Source organism: Perna viridis, chromosome 1 (genome assembly GCF_037379345.1).
Source record: "Perna viridis isolate PV_CMFRI_1.1 ecotype Kerala chromosome 1, ASM3737934v1, whole genome shotgun sequence".
Taxonomy (NCBI): domain Eukaryota; kingdom Metazoa; phylum Mollusca; class Bivalvia; order Mytilida; family Mytilidae; genus Perna; species Perna viridis.
In genome coordinates, this window is record NC_142445.1 from 43,629,274 (window position 1) to 43,647,140 (window position 17,867).

A 17,867-nucleotide genomic window follows, 5' to 3' on the forward strand; every position below is an offset into this window, starting at 1 on the left:
AATTTCTTCCTAACTCTAATATCAATAAAGATTCATTTGTTGACGTCAATCAAAAATCAAACCAGCGGATATTGCAGAATACCGAAAAGACACGGCACCGAAAATCAGAAAACAAAAAAACAACGACTACAATACAATACGATACAATGTTTCATAAACAATTTCGTGTAAAGACCCAGACTGCCATCAAAGGATCGGATAGGTATCATATAGTTCAAATAACATTTTTGTAATAGGTTTAAATTTATTTAGATTTTTTTCTTCCATATCTATTTCATGAATCAAATTTTTGATAATGATATGAGACAAGTGAAAACTAAACAGCTAAACAGCTAGGTCAGATTCAGTTTTGGTAGGTACACATGTTCGGTCATGAATGGATGAAGTGATTCTCAAAATTACACTGTCCCATCCAAGGATCAAACCCTAGACCTGGGACATTTTTTTGCCGATGCAAGTCATTTCAGCTGCACTACCCCCTCAGCCATAGTTATCTTGGCCGCAGTTTATTTCATCCATACATTTTGCAAATATTGTATACTGTTACAAACGGCTACACAAATTTGTATTTAGGTAAAAAAAAAAGATGGATGACTGTAGTAAACAATTGCTACATTTTTCTGTCGGTATTATTTTGATGCAAATCATTCTTAAGCAAATATAGTATATCATCGAGTCTATATGTTTATGTTTTATATTAATTGTCCCTTGCTTTGAACAACTATATTTTAAACATAATGACATTTTTTTACTCTGATAAAGCTACTTTGCAACAACAATGATTAATATATTGAATAACAGATCAAATGCAACTTGTTTTACAATTGAATTACTTAATTGATTGCTTGTTGAAAACCATGGCTGAAATGAAACTCTAAAAAGGGAGGAAATTGTTACAGGATCATACTCAGCTGATGATTACATGTACATAGGGTGGAAGAATGCCTACTTCGGAGTAATCAGAACACCAAGCTATATAGGGACAATTTATTAGATGAACCATTTCAAAGCTGAAACAGAAGCTAAAGTAAAACTCCATTTTATTGGTAAAAGTAGATGAGATTAAACCCATACAAGTACTATGGGCAAAAAAACTATGCTCTTAATAACTAAGAAAAAAATGACTGGTGTTAATATTTCCTGGAAGAAAGAAGAGTTATAGTTGTTAACCTTGGCAAGCACCTTTACAATTGACCAATTAGTGATAAACGAAATCTTGTTGAAGTTATTTATCAAATAACAGTTTACCAATTACGAAGTTGAAATTGACGAAATAAGATGAATGAAAGATAATTATTAAAAATTAAGAATAATATGGAGTTACACTTTATTAAAAAAAAATTAATGAAGAATCTTGATAAAAGAAATAAACACAGGATAAATTTCATGAAAAATACTGAGGATAACGAAGTAACTTAATTCTCTAAATAATATGAACAGCACCAAAAAGGTGTAGAGAATAAAAATGAACATTCTGGTTACACTGCCTTAAAGATAGATCAAAGAAACTGAAACAAATTTAAAGAAATTTTTTGTTACCAGCTCAGTTCAGGATTTATGAGTTATACTGGTAAAATGAACAGTTGAAGTGGTGGAGAGACTTGGTCAAACAATTTGATTTAAGGGTGATCAACTTTAAAATTGTGGTTGCCTATGGCAAGTGGCAACAGTATACATTGGTAGGTAATAGTTGCCTTGTACGTGGGACTGGTCTGGCAAACCAGTTGCTAAACAAACTTGGTGGAGGTTGTCATTAGCACAGTTCTTGCTGATAATTGGTGGATTGATGCAGACATAATCAACAGAAATAGAACATATGGAATCAGAGGAAAATCAAAACCCGGAGCACTAAGGGTAAAGTTGGGCAATTAAGGACAAATAACGGGATGATAATTAACAAGACAATGGAGTTGCTGATGAAAAATGCACGCACAAATATTGATATCCTTGATTGATTCTCATGGAACTAACTTACAATGTATGGTGAAAGAGGCATATTAAAACCAATCTGCTGGGAAAAGTGTGGAATAAATGGTGGATGATAACAATGGACAGAAAATTTGCTGTGTGCTGCTAAAACTTTGATGGGATGATGAATTGAATTGACTTTTCTTGTGAACAATTGTTTTTTTTACAAATTTCTGTAATGTTATATTGCTAAGGAGAATTCATTTAATTACTGTGGGAAGGGTGTAATATGAGGTCTCCTTAATACTGGATACATGATTATTATAATCTAAAATTTGGGAATGATTCAAATTCATTCTACATACTTCAAAAGCACATGTTCAAGGAGCACTATTTGTGATGAAACCCTGTTTTTTGTATTCTGTGTTAGGAAGAATCATATTGAGCATGAAAAACTTTTCCTTTGAAGAGTACTGATAAGTTTGATTTATTATCAAAACATCATACATAGATTATAGTATATTATTAACCAAGAAGCATGGCACCGTCTTCAGTGTTTATAAATGACGTCATTTACGTTTACTTTCACTTCCGGGCTTTGGCAATGGCATTTCATAAGTTTTCAAACTACATGTAGGTTTAAGTTATATGTTGATTTTTATATTGTTTAATGCAAATGCTGACCCCTAGAATGACAGCAGTTTCAATATTTATTCTGATATTTCAAACATATAGATAGTTGTAGCCATGGACTCTTCATAGTGACGTATCTCACCATTTCACATAGCAACAGAGTGTCAATGGAAACACTAGCCAATTAATTTGAGTTTTATAGAAATAGAATAAGTACATGGACAAGAACCACAGGGATTGCTACACCATTATATAATAACACCTAGGACATATAATGAGCCAAAGTGCCTTTGTTTGCTTACGTGTAATCGTTATCATGAACCAGCATATGAATAATTTCGAAGGTATAATAATAAATATAGTGCAAATTTGCTGAACATGGCAGATTAATATTTTCAACCAATGTAGGAGCACCACCTGAGGAATTTAATGGGAACTTGACTGAACAATCTAATTAAAATTTAACCTATCTACAGTACAGCTTGCAGCATAGTCTGATAAATACCTGGCACACCTCATACCTGGCATCCAATGCCAGGTATTCATTGCTTATTGGCTCCTAATTAAAAGGACCCCCAGCCCCCACCATCACCTGTATTCAATATACAAAAGGAAGTGACTAATTAACTGAACAGGTACATGGACCTACTGGTGGTTTTACTTGTACAGTTAATTATCTCACATAGGTGGCTAACCTCAGTATTTTAAAATTCATATAAAAGTAGAAAATTTAAAAAAAAATGTGTTTAGGTTACAGACCACCAATTCAACCAATGAGCATTTGGAACGTACGCAAAAATAGTCCTACGCAGAAATTACCCCTGTTCCTCATAGTGCTGTGAAAAAAGTTCTCATCTCATTTAAAAAATTTAAACAGTTTCTGAAAGGAAAAACATTTCTGTACATTTTATAGGTGCATTTTGCTTCTTGTGATGTGAAGCCTAATCTCCATAATGATTTCTAAATATACCCCTATCTTGAGAAAACACTGGGATTTCCCATGCTATTTATAGACACTTCACTTCCGGTGACCAGTACTGCACTGCAAGTCTGCTAACCCCACATGCCATTCTGGGGATTGTGAGCTGACATATGTAGAATCATGCTGATATATAGTCCTCTGCAGGTTAAAGTTAAGGTAAAGTCCAGAGAAGCCATTGAATATTGTGAAATTAGCATAGAAGCCTATGGGAAGTGGAATTAGTGGTTTTTAGCCTTAAAATCAAGTTTTTTTTGTTGTTTTCATATTTTACAAAATTTTAAATATATAACATGACATTTTTTTCTAAATGATTGAATTTGATTTAATATCAAATTTTGCATTTTAAAAGTAAATATCTTTTTTTTTCTGATTTAAAAAAAGAAAATTTGAATACACAATCACATTGTGTTTTGGGCTCCATAACATTATACTGTCTTCTTTCCTACATATTTTGGTAACATTTCGAGGTCATTAGTTATACTAATAAATACATTAAATCTCTTGTTAAAATTAGGGTTTTTTCTTATTTTCTTTTAATTTACTGTTTAATATTTATATGTATAACTGTGAAACTAATTAACTGTGTTTTGAAACTTCTGACTTGAAAAGCTTTAAGATGAAGCCTTGGGGCCAGAAAAATATACACCATATCTATTCTGTTTATATTTCAATGCTAAAATTTAGCAAAAATCAAGAAAGAAAATTTTAAGTACAGTTATTTATTTTTTGTAGAACAGATTTAAGATTTTTCTTACCAGTTTTATTGCAATAAAAGCAATTGTTAAGATTTTAAATATATCATTAAACTAACTAGTTGAAAATGTACGAAAAATTCATATTCTGTCTTTTAATTGTTAAACATACATCCAGTGTTTTTGCAATTGATATTTGCAACCGGGATGACAGGATGTGGAAAAAATCATAATCACCAAGCCTGGCACTGATTACTCAGAATGAACCTGAGGGCAAATTAAAAATTTTAAACATCAGGTGCTACTGCTTTATAAATCTATAAATTTATTTTACTTGTGTACCCACTATTCAATAATTTTATAATACTGCATTTATATAAAAAAAATCTTATATTGCTTTTGTAAAAATCTAAGTCTTAACTTCTGAGAAGAAAAAAGATTTGCTACACTCAAGTGTTAAAAATAATCATGTACTTATCATCAATTTTCAGATATACATTTATGTGAGTGCAGTTAACCACTTTTGTGAAAAAATTCTTTAAAATCTTTTGCCAATCCTTCAATCAGTTCACCAATTGCCCAATTTAAAAAGCAAAAAATAATATAAGTCAAAACTCTCTGAATTTGAAAACCTTGCATTTGCCTTCATTTACTTGTATTTTTTTGTTTTATGTTAAGTCATTTTTAAAATTTTTATTCTTGTTAACTTTTTCAATTTCAGTTTGAGTACAAATTTGAAAACCATAACTGTGACATTTGTAACTTTTTAACTCACTTTTTACTTTTCCCCTTTGAAAGTGAATAAATAAAAGCATTTTTCTGCATTGGAAGAAAAGGAAAATAATAACTTTTTTGCATTTTATGCACTATTTTATTAAAGGAATAAACATTCTCTTGAATAAAAATACATAGATTTAAGACTAAACTATGATAAACCAACAAATAAAGTACCTCAAGTGGTTTATGTCAAGAAAATACTAATCATAACTCAATAATTCACTAAATATCTATTTAACGTAGCTACTTGTACCTGTCCAGGTGAACAGGTAAAATTTACCTGGGATACCATAACTTACTTTCAATTAATTGCTGAGTTGTATATTAGAAATTACAGAGGTAGACTTCTAAGGGTTGTGTCAGGTATGTCAGGTATTGGAGGTATACCTGGCATTTATCGGACTATGCTACGAGCTGTACTGTATCGTTCCATTCAGTCACTGCTTGTAGGTCTAATTTTAATTCGATTGGTGGATAAGAAATGAGAATGGTCATTAGGATACATCGTTAAAATTATTTAGGATCATTTGATGTGGAAAAGGAATTGGAACTTTAGTTGGTGAATACCAGTACTGAAAGCTATTAGTATTTAAATAGGACTAGGGTGATAACAAAATAACAAGTCACACAAGGCGCACATTTGATTAAAACACAGAAACTGCTATCACTAGGGGTCAATATCATTCTGTTATATCCTGCTGAATAGAAAACACATTAATTGTAATGAATCTATCACTCATTTTAAATTGGTATGTTCTACATACAAATGTCTACAGTATACTCAGGAACGTGACATTTACATGTAAAACCAAGGGTTATTTTATCCAAGGGACCACTAGCCATACCTGTTATAAAATGTGTAGTATGATAACCAGATGTAAATTGTTCGGAGCAGAATATATATGAATTGACCTTTCTACCTAATTTTATTGCATATTGAGGTAGTACCAAAGATCTATAATTAACATAATGAAAGGGTTTAAAAATAAATGGAAATATTTACTCATTTCAGATTTCATACAAGTAATGTTAATTCACAATACTGTTCCCGGCATATGTTCAGCTGTACTTAGTTTACTTTTTTTTCCTACAGTCTTTGAAAGGTTTTAAAAGAATATGTATATATATATATAAATTGTTGCACTTTTTGCGTATCATTTACTTTACATTCTAGTTGAAAATGTTAGCTCTGCAAATGTCATTTTCAAGAATAATTTAAGTGGATCAATAACAATCAATTCAGGTATGAGGAATACCTTAAATACCAATGTAGCTAGCCAATCAAACGAAGAGAGGCAAAGCACCTACAATTTATCTTGTTCTTCATTGTTTTAAGGTTATTGGGGTCAAGGAATTGTCATGATTTATGAAAGTATGTTTGTAGATTTACAGTTTGGATACAATTATTAATGTATATATTTTGGTCTACCACATGATAGTCCAAACTTGTGATTTTCTGTTCTCTTTTTAATAATCCATGATAGATGTATAATAAAGGACATAACAAAGACAATGGCATGTATATGCCATGAAAAAATATTTTTGATTACCATGCTTTAGGCTTTTCCTATGAGGGACAGAGCTATTTGTAATATTTTAATGATAATGTACTATTATGTTGTTAGATTGCTGTTGTCTTGACCAACAGGAATATACAAACATCCTATTACACAGTCTGTGTGTTAGAGTTCAAAGTTCAAACTATAACTTCTTAACTACATACATCATTTCTGAAATATGTCACTTCCAGCAGAACCATTTTTAGAGCTTCTACTTATGAAGGACATTACTGTCACTCCATCTATAAAAAAATATATATATGCACTGATATGTATACATATTTTATTTATAGGAAAAGAGTCAGAGGAGATATAAGTAAACTATTTCCTCATTTGGAACCTGAGGACTTGCTTCAGATTATACCAGCTAAGGATGAAATGACTGTAGCAAAAGTATACACCCATTCCGGTGAAAGCTTAGTTATTTATTGTGTGCAGAAAAATCCTGTCTTCATTGAAATTTTCAAGGAACTGATTCCAACTGTTTATACTCTATGGATGTTTCCTGGTTTATTGCCAGTATTCAGAACGTTTCCCCCTGTTTTTAGCAAATTGAAGGGTGGAGCAGGTATTTTTTTAGTTACATACTAAAATACTATTGGTGATATTACACACGTTGTTTTAACCTTGATTTTCAGAATAATATCCACAAAACTTAAACTTGAAAGTTTTTACCGCAAATGTCATGTATAGCAGGCATTTGCCTATATTCTACACACTGGCCTCATATTCTAATATTTTATGTATTTAGATTAAAATATACCTTTTTGTATATGCATTATAAGTGTTTGTATAAACCTATGTCATTTACCCATTTATCACATACTCTATATTACACTGCTAGACCTATATTTCATACTCTATATCACACCCAGACTTATATTGCATTATCCATATTTTACCCCTTCATGGACCATATTGAAGTAAAGTTAAAATGTATGATGTAATGAACATGACTTATCAAAATCTGTATCACATGTGGTGTCAACCCTCGACCTATATCATTCCGGCGGGCTGGTGGCCCTTGGGGTATATAAGAATCTTGGGTTGGTACCGCATGTGATACAGATTTTGACTTGTGATATTCAGTATGTATTGGTAAATAATCACACCCCAATATTACAAATCTCATATCCCAGTTATAGATGGTTAAAACTGTCAATATCGTTTTTTTTTTTCAGATTTGATGTTACCTGGTGTCTATGTGGAAGGGGGAGTAACTCCATATACATTTAAGACAATACAGAAGGGAGACCTATGTTGTGTTTGCCTTTTAGGGAACAAGTATGTATTCTAAACATTTCAGACCATCCAGGCTGAGATCTGCAAAGTCCTATTAAGTCAACTGACTATTAAGTACATGTACACTACCCTCAGAGTGGAATGGTCTCTAGTACTTAAGTCTGACCTGATTGAAACTCAGTGTTACACTGACATAGTCTGCGTTAAACATCCAGATTGCACCAGGCCAACACCAATTCTGTGCTTAAGCCAACACCAATTCTGCATTTTGAAATGGATAATTACTATAATAATTATAAATAAAACACTTTGAACATATTGATTGTTGTACCAACAATTTTGATTCGAGTGACAGATTTCTTAAAACAGTCTAGTGGTGCTTTTTGTTTCTGATAAGTTTAATAATTGAATGGCTTTTCCAGAAATAAAGTAAACTACTTACAGGTCAAAAACCTTCTAGATTATTACAAAGAAGCCCTTAATCAAGACTTGAATTTTGGACAACATCCATTTAGTTAGCGGACATAAATGAGATTAACTTCACTGTTCTGGGTGAATTTTACACCCAGGTCAGTGATTCTCCATACACAATTAACAACCAGATGATATTACAATAGGGTGGATGTAACACAGATGTTTCATCTAGAAAAATTCCAACTGACACAGTGTTTCACCCACTAATATGGATTGTAGACTCTGACTTATGTGTTCGAGAACCAAATGTCCCTGAGTGTACTGTATAACTCTTTCTAGTAATCATTCATAAGGTTTTTACTCTCTTTTGAGCAATAATGAGTTGAATACAAAAAAAAAATAAGCATTTTTTATGTTAATGTACTGGAAAAAATTTCACTGGCAAACTTTAAAATAAATTATTGAATATAGTAGAATATTTTTTTATTATTTTTTTTTAAATTAATAGTGTCTATATTAATTAATTGTCTATCAATTATTTTTACTTGGAATTTAATATATATTAAACAACACAACCTTTAACCAAGTTAATTTTTAAACTTAAATATGATAAACCATGATAATTTTTTTAATCTAGATTTTTATTTAAAAACTTCAATTCTAAAATCTGACCAAGACTGGTAAGTTAATTCCAGAATTCTGTATACACACTGCACAACCATCCCCATTTCATCCTAGTTTTAAAATTGAACATTTATACATATACTGTATTTGAATTATTGTAGAGCACCAGTTGCTGTAGGGAGAGCTGCTTTGTCGGGGAGTGACATGTTTGACTCAGGAATGCGAGGAAAAGGGGTTCAGATTCTACATATGTTAGGAGATGAATTATGGTATAAATACTAAAAAATACTGAGTAATCTGATATAAATACATGCACTGTTTTTATTTTATTATGAGATTTTGTGTTATATGTCAGAAGGTACAGATTTTGTCAAGTTTGAGAAACATTCATGTGTTTTTTGATAAAGTAACAGATAAGTGAACAGTTAAATTTCATTTTATCAGATTTTTTATTTTTACTGGCTCGGATTGCAATTTTGTTTTTTTTTTTTTTTATAAATGTAGGTTATTTGGGGATAAGTCAGAACCTCCAATGATTCCTGATAGTGTATTATGTGAGGTTAAATCAGATACAGAGAGTGTCGAGAATGGTATTGAAGTGACAGAGACTACAGATCCAGAAAGTAAAATTGTTAATTCTGCTCATGCTGAAGCTAATGGAGAATTAGAAGACAAAAGTTGTCTGTGTTCAGAGGAGAAAAATTTAGAACAATGTGAAAATGGATTAAATAATTTAGATCTGGATGGCAGTGCTGAGAATGGTAGTCAGAATGATCCTTATGGTAAACTTATATAACAGAGATATACTAGAGTTATTGTTTTAACCAAGCAATATACACTTTCCATGACCTTTAATGTACTTGATTTTTTTATGATTTTGGTGAAATTATTTCTTTGTCGGTAAATCACATTAAATGGCCTGAAAAGTATTCATCCTGTTGTGACCTAACAGTTGTCATGGGAAAACTTTACCAAACCATAGATAATAACTAATGTGAACAAACAGGATAAATACCTTTAATTTCTATCATGTCTCAATACTCGGTATTATAGATTAGACACATATGAAATTTATGCAATAAATAAATGAACACCATCATTTGGTTACCAAGTTTGGTATTTTGGGTAGGTTTAAAGAATATTTACTGGTAAGATTCTAGTATCAAATCTATTTTAAAAATATTGCACTCAAATTCTTTTTAATTTCAGATAATATGGATGATTTACTAGATATATGTTTCAAATGTGCAATCAAGTCATCTGTGAAGAAATCAGATCTGCCATTACTTACAAGTGCTTTCTTTAAAAACCATATGGTTAAATTCTGGTAAGGCTTTGTTTATAGGTTTCATAATGTAAATGAGTGAAAGTTGAATAGTGCAAAATATCAGCTCAAATTAAATATTTCAACATCTCATTAAAGGAACCTTGATGAGTAAATTAAGAAACTGAGTAAAGCAAGATGATATAGTGTGATTTTCAAGATTTGTGAGTTATTAAACTTTTTTCTCTAGACTAGAATTCCATCAGAATATTTGACCGTTTAGTATTTTACATTTGCTATGGCAGAAATTCTAGCGATCCTCTGTCAATGCCAACACTACTTGAGAACAAAAGAAGAAATGTCGCAATGTTGCTTTTGGCAAATAATATTTTATAGACATAAAGATGCAAACACGCAGCAACCAATCACAACAGTAAATATTTATATCACTTGTTTGTATTACATTGTTTATGGTGTGATATCAGTATTATCTCACCGCATGAGAAGTAGGTAAAATGACAAAATCATAGAGAATAACTGAAGCAAAACAAGTGTAATTTACATTTTGCATTTTGAATCAAGCAGTTCTTTTTTATCCTTAATTTAATAACTTTACTTACTCAAAAAATAAAATTTATGATTATGTACACTTATTATTGCCTTAAATAACAGTCTTTATAAAAACCAGTGAGGGAGTGATTCATTGAAGTCAGAAACCCACCTGGCACCAAACTCACTTTCATTAATTGTTCAGAAACAGTTACTACTCACATAATCAGTCTTAGTTTTTTATTTGGTTGTTGCACTTTTGAGAAAAAAAATTTATAGACTGTACATGAATTTTGCACTTTGTAAGAGTAATTGTTCTTGATTTGGGCAATTTTAGTGGGAGATGAATGTATGATTTTCTCAAAAATACAAATCTGAATAAATGGATTATCGTCATGTAAAAATATAGCATATCTTGCCTGAAAATTTACCATTGGCATCCTTTTCAATGTGAATCACTTTACCATTTGCAGTGTCTGTATTTTATATGAATTGGTTCTTAATATCTGATAGACCACATTCTTGATTTTGTAGTCCACATGGAAAGTCTTTGGATGTTAAAAAATCCAGTTATAAAAAGGTAACTAGTTCTACGCATAGTAAATGTATAATTAGATTAGGGGTATACCAGTGTCATACCCTGTTATTAAGTTTACATTTTAGCTGGACTACAGACTTTTTGGCGTATTTTTATAGGAAAGAATAACAAGCACATACGCACAAAATTATATTTGAGCTGTTATGGAATTTGCATATCATGGAGTAAAGTCAGCTTAAGAAAATTACAAAATAAAATAAATATCTTTTTTTTTTTTTTTTTCAAGAATTCCATATTGAATTATAATCCATAGTCATATACAATGATTAATATTATTTTATGAATAGTATCTTTCATGAAAATCTTTTTTTTCTATTTACTTACAGGTTTTACTTTTAAATTCTAAATAACATGAATGATCATTGTTTCAGTTGTCCAAATTTCTCCAGAAAATGCAAAAGGATGGTTATATTAAGGTCAAAGAATTGTCCAAAGGAGCTGATAGCATTGTAGAAGTAGATAAATCTATGTAAGATTGAACCCAAGTTTAATATATTCAAGTCCATCAATTCATTCAAAATTCATCTTTTCAGTTAATTGGACAACATATGTTTTATCATGAATATTGATTCAAATGAGATGAAGTCACTATCAAAAACAAACTGACTTGTATTTTTCTTTAGTCTTTTCAGTTTAATGGTATGAAAATGCTAACTTACTTATATTTTAATTAAATCAAGTTTATATTGTTATGAAGTCAAATACTCTTTGAATAGCATTGGTAGTGTTACAATTTACTGAAATTTCATCCCTTTTGATAGCATACAAGTATTATGCAACTAAGGGTGTCATTATATTTAGCATAAATTTTAGCTTACGTGGCTTTGTGCCGCCATTTGATGTAGACAATGAACCAGAACAGTCTGTACAATCAGAGGCAGAGTTTGCTCCACCAAAACTTACAGAAATGTACTCTGTCACAGCTGCTCTTTTACCACTGTTTAAACCATGCGGTTATAGGTGAATATTTATTATAAAATCATTATAGTATGAACACTGTTTTCTAGGAATATATCAGCTTATAAACTTAAACTGATTCACTCACATTTTAAATAAACATTTATGCACAGGATGTGTGAATCAGGCTGGGTTTATAATTATGTTGATAACTACCAACTACCTAAACAAAGTTTGCATAATTTCCATTGAAAGTCTTCAAGTAGAGAGCACCTAGTGTTCTGAAAACCATAACGTCATATAGAAAAAGAGTGATTCAGTTTCAGTAACAATCTAGATAAGGTTTTGAGTGATTTAAATAGCTTTAGGTTGAATTCTGCCCTACATTATGCCAAATGTGTCCTACATGTCACATGATTATCACTGAACATCTGTGGGAACATTTGGATGCAGTCTCAAGTTTGAATAGCTGTCAATTATGATGAGCTAAATCTTAAAATTTTACCTATTGAAACTGCAATGACCGTCACTATGAAGCCTACCTAGATTCAACAGGCTGTGGGGGGTATTAGTCCAGTTAAGGGCAATGTCTATTTGTTCTTTTTAACATTTCAACTTAATTTTCAAAATATTTAACAAAAAAGATCTTCATATTAGTTCAAAATTCCCAATGGAGTTATATGTTTGTATTATTTTAATGGTAACCATGCTCATATTTTTTTATATCACAGCAAAGGAACAGCTGTAGCTGTAACTGACATGAGAGATGTTGTCAATGAATATGTCAAAACTAATAATCTTCAAGATGAGGGGAAGAAAAGGTGAGCCATGTCAACCTTTTAGTGCTAGCTTTGATCAGAATATAAGACAGGTTAAATGTATGTGCTTATGAAGAAACATAAGTTAGTGCTGGAGATGCTTGGTTGATCGAATTTAGGCCCCAACTTTTCAAATGTACCACTGTTACACCATGTCATTGCAGAAGTTGGACATGTCATTGCAGAAGTTGGAGACAATTCTTGTGTCTGAAACCTCTTTTCCATCCTGAAAAAGTTTATGGTCCTTAGTATATCAGATCCTTAATTTTTAATTGATCATTTTTTAATTCATTACTGCATGTATTTAACTGCATATAATTACCGTACATAGGATACAAAACAAATCTTGGTGTTGATAGTTCTTTTGAAGACCTGTATCATATTTTGAAAAAAAAAGGGGAATGGGGAAAATTTATTTTTCCGTTTATAGTTTAAAGTGTTCTCTATTTAAAATACATATATAATTGGTACTGGAAAGGAAAGAATGAATAACTATTACAGGTTAAGCATTTACCCTGAATGGTTCTATAATTCATTTTTATCTTCTTTCTTAGTTAATGGGCCTCTGTGAATTACTCTACTTGTTTGGGCTTTTCCTGCGTGATGATTATTATTGTATGATTTTTTTTCTTCACTTTAACTAAGCCAAGTACAACTGGACCCAAGTCTTGCAGACATTGTGCTGTCAAAGGGAGAAAATAATGTCACACATTTATCATGGGAGGAACTTTTCAAAAGGTATGTTTTGTTTTCCAGTTCATTTTTCAGTTACAATCTGCCTTGATTACAATGAATTCTTAATGTTTGAAGTTTTTTCTGCCTTTTTGGTGATTTAAAGTTGAACCCTGAGTTACTGTTTTCAGGAAGTATTTATGTCATTTTCATAATGATAGATTATAATTTACAGTGGTATCCTTTTATCATCCTTCTCTGTGTGTGTGTGTCACCCTGTTACAATAAAATTGTTATCCCTTGTGCAGTCATGTTAGCCAGGCATATCAGCTGTCAGTAGGTATTACATTGGAATTCTACAAACTTTCAAATGAAAAATGAAGCATCTTTGTTTTTTTTTTACAGAGCACCATTGTCTGAATACATCAAAATAATAATTTATAATTGAATGCTTTCCTCTCAAATCCATTCTGAAAATTTTTGCTTGTTCTATTTATCTACTCAAATGAAAAGTTTATGACAAAGTGTTACAGTAACACCAAAAAGGATAAAGATGTTTGTTGTCAGTTTATTTACAAATATGTTTTCATTCGATATATTTCCATAATAAATCTGATCACTATTTGACTAGTTATTCTTATTTACATAGTTTGATGGAGTCCACTGTTACTGAGTCATTCCCATACTTGTAATATACTTTAGCAAAAAAAATAGTTCATACAGAGGAAAACATCTTGATGTTTCCCAAAAATAATTACCAAATAAAATTCAATATAATCTGAAGATTATTTTTGTACAGCTTTAAAGATGATATACATGTCAGCTGAATGTGAATAGAACTTATACTGGAAAATATTTCATTTTGAATGATCCCCTGTGCTCTCTCTCTCTCTCTCATGTGTGTATTTCAAGTTGATATATTTAATGTATTTATATATTCACATTCATGTAAAAAAAAATGTAGGCTTTTAAAATTTTTATACAATATGTATTTGACTATGTGGAGACGATGTGGAATGAATTAACATAGTTAATCTATTGCTTTACAGGGTGATTGCTAAGATGCAACCTGTATTGTGTATAGAGTACCCTGGCAGGCCACCAGTCTACCAGAAAGGAAAAGTAGAAGGAATTAAGATTCATGTTGAACAAAGAACTAGTAATAAGAAGGTGCTTTTTAGTTTATTGATATTTAAAACATCATAGGAATGATCTGCTTAATGGGCTTTCATATCTTACTTTCGATGTGTCTTTAAACATTACAAATATTGAAAACTATAAAACATCATTCAGGAAAACAAACTTATGATGTTTGTGTGTACAAAATGATGATGCTTTTCAAGGGAAATATTGTGAACTTCCATCAAATAATTTATAATTATCAAACAGATCAATTATTTTTCGCATCCAGTTCTGGCACAATCACAGGAACATCTGGGCTTCTTATAGTGATATTTATACTCATTATTGTCAAATATGAGATTTTTTAACTATTGGATGAGTTTTATAGACTGGCAATACATATTGGTGTACATTAGAACACAGGTAATAGTTAGTAGTTAATAATTGTCAATGCAAACTAAGTCCAGGGGAGATAATCAATTTCCTGATTGTATTTCAACATCAAACAGATCATCAAATATCAAATCAAATTAAAATAAGGGATACAATTCTTACACATCATTGGAATGCTTGTATTCACCATTTTACGTCAATTTCATGTAAGCATCAAAGCAACTTTGACTGATTTCATTCTGTTTCAAAGGAAAGCTTGAAAGGCTTTGGTGGAAATGAATATGATACAAACATATCACTGATTTCAAAAGTTATGTCCCTTACCCTAGGTCTACCTCCTTAAATAAAACTAAGACTTCTTTCAGGTGCAAAACATCTCTGAATAAGCTGTTATACTTTTGTTAGAATTATGCATATTATTGGTTTCCAGTTTAATGTACATGTATCGAGACTTTGACCTTTTATCTTTATCATTATTTATTACCAACGTACGTTTTGTCTCAAATATGGTGAACTGTACCAATATTTATTTGTTGCATAAATGATTTTCACTGTAGGTGACATTAATAGAAAATATGGAGACTTTTGGTATTGATCCTAAAGAGTTATCCCATGCTGTCCAAGTGGGTGTGGCTTGTAGTGCTGCTATTACTCCTCTTCAACAGAAAAATAAAGGTGTTCAGATAATCATTCAAGGAAATCAGATTAATTTTATAGCAGACTTATTACTCAGTAAGTATTTGTTTTATTTTGTCAATAAAAACTGTCATGTAACTAATATCCATTTTTACCATGCCAGTCATTTGATGTTGGTGTCACTGCATGTCATATGTTTCATTTCTATGTTAGCACATTTTGACCTTCTGCAGGCAATGCTTTGTGTATAACAAAAGTTTCAATATTCAAATCTTTGCAAAGTTATGGTTATTTTGACAAAATCTCTACCTACTAGCTAAACAGAATGACACATTGTTATATCAAATACATTGACCCTTGTCTACCCCCATTCCAACATGAACAGTTTTTCTAACCTTTCTTAAAAACATGAGCAGATATTGGGATGAATGTTAGGATAAGAATGGATCTTAAATTTTTAGGAAATTATGAGTCTTTGATTTGGAAAAAATCCTAAAAATAGCACTCTTCTGCACACTTTTAAATATAAGGACAAATTTTGTTGTTTCTGCATATTGGATAGATAAAGGAATAGGAATGTGTTGCAGTTTGCTATGTTTTATAAATAAATTACTTGCCTTGGACTGAAAATATTGTAAAATTTTAAACATAAGTTTTTTTCTGAATTTTGTTTTTAATTTAACTTTGGATTGACAAAATATATCAGCAAAAAATACTGAAGCATCAGAACACAAGGACTATTCAAAGACATCAAACTCCTAGTACTTGGCCAAATTGTGTGAAGTTTATTCAATAATAAATTTCTCAAAACCTAGTTAATTAACAATCATGATCCAAATCGAGATTTTAAATGTAATTATGTATTGTCCAAAATTAATTTTCTCTTTTGAAAAACTGACTTGTTTAATCTTCTTGAAGGTACTTGTACATATAAATCATTGACAACAATTTTTCTTTCCTCTTTTACCAATTTTGTATTTAAAACTTTTTATGGTAAACCTTTGGTTAATTTGGGTCTCAGACCACTGTCTCTTAGTAACTTAAATTTGGTGTGAAGAAATTCGAAGTTTAAACCAGATTGGAATAAAATGTTGAATTTAAGTGTAAGTATTTGTAGGAATCAGGCAAAATGGGGAAAATCAAATATGCATGTCAAAACCCCGCCGATCTGACAATGTAATATCATTCAAGGATACTTTCTCTATTTGAAAAGACCATTATTTGATCTCTGCATCACTGGCTTTGCTCAAACATTTTTCAATAGAATGTTAGAAAATGAGGTTTTTTGACAGAGTTATCTGCCCTTGAAATGTTCATTTTCAGTGCATTTCAATGAAATTATAACTCAATTTGCCAAAATGATATGGAAAATATTTCCTTTTTTTCCTTGATTCTGATGGTCCAAATAGTCAAATTACACTATCAAAATGATGGGTTTTTCATACCATGCTTCACCTACTGCCTGATTCTTACAGGGACTGACACTTAACTAGTAATATTTGGCTTTTTTTCTCATTTATTTCAGATAAATACAAAGTGCCAAGGAAATACATACATGGTCTTGAAAAGGCTCCAAAAAGAAAATGAATAGTGGAATCTCATTCATCCATGTTGTTCTAATTTCTGTGATAGGAACATGTTATGAAATAAAGACATTTTTCCCTTTTTTATTGTTATGGTACATCTGTTATGGCATACATCTCATATGGATGAAATTATACTCTAATCAGTGTTCTAGGATTTTTCAGAAATTGAGGTTTCCACAGGAAAAATCGATACAAAATAAACTTTCCCACAGTCAATGACTGCTTTCCTTACAAAACAAATCCTTACAGCATATGAAGTTTTCAACTTGCCACGGAAAAGTGAAACTAAGTACCTAACTTTCCCCGACCTAAATTTCACTTGCCCCGGGTAATGGGAAATAGGAATCCTAGAACACTGATGTTTTCAGTTAATTCACTTACCTCCCACATCAATTATGCAAATTTACAAGATACTTAAGATATTGATGTCAATTGCATTGCTTTTACCCAAACTTTCTACTAGCATGTAAATTGTCCTTAGTAGCATAAGCATTGTAATAA

General features: G+C 31.0%; 1 protein-coding gene across 2 annotated transcripts; it reads left to right on the forward strand.

Annotated features, from left to right (window-relative positions):
* Window positions 1–69: 69 nt before the first annotated feature.
* On the forward strand, window positions 70–17,446 carry LOC148628893 (eukaryotic translation initiation factor 2D-like). Of its 2 annotated transcripts, none has more exons than XM_088596459.1 (14): window positions 70–202; window positions 6,845–7,119; window positions 7,733–7,835; window positions 8,993–9,100; window positions 9,336–9,613; window positions 10,041–10,158; window positions 11,179–11,224; window positions 11,614–11,711; window positions 12,044–12,202; window positions 12,871–12,960; window positions 13,603–13,695; window positions 14,679–14,799; window positions 15,702–15,876; window positions 17,306–17,446. In XM_088596459.1, exons 1-14 carry the CDS (start codon window positions 147–149, stop codon window positions 17,365–17,367), a joined length of 1,782 nt encoding a protein of 593 aa, XP_088452585.1. In that variant the 5' UTR covers window positions 70–146; the 3' UTR covers window positions 17,368–17,446. The 2 variants fall into 2 exon arrangements, with proteins under 2 accessions (XP_088452585.1, XP_088452595.1); XM_088596469.1 differs by having other exon boundaries at window positions 12,056–12,202.
* Window positions 17,447–17,867: the final 421 nt, after the last annotated feature.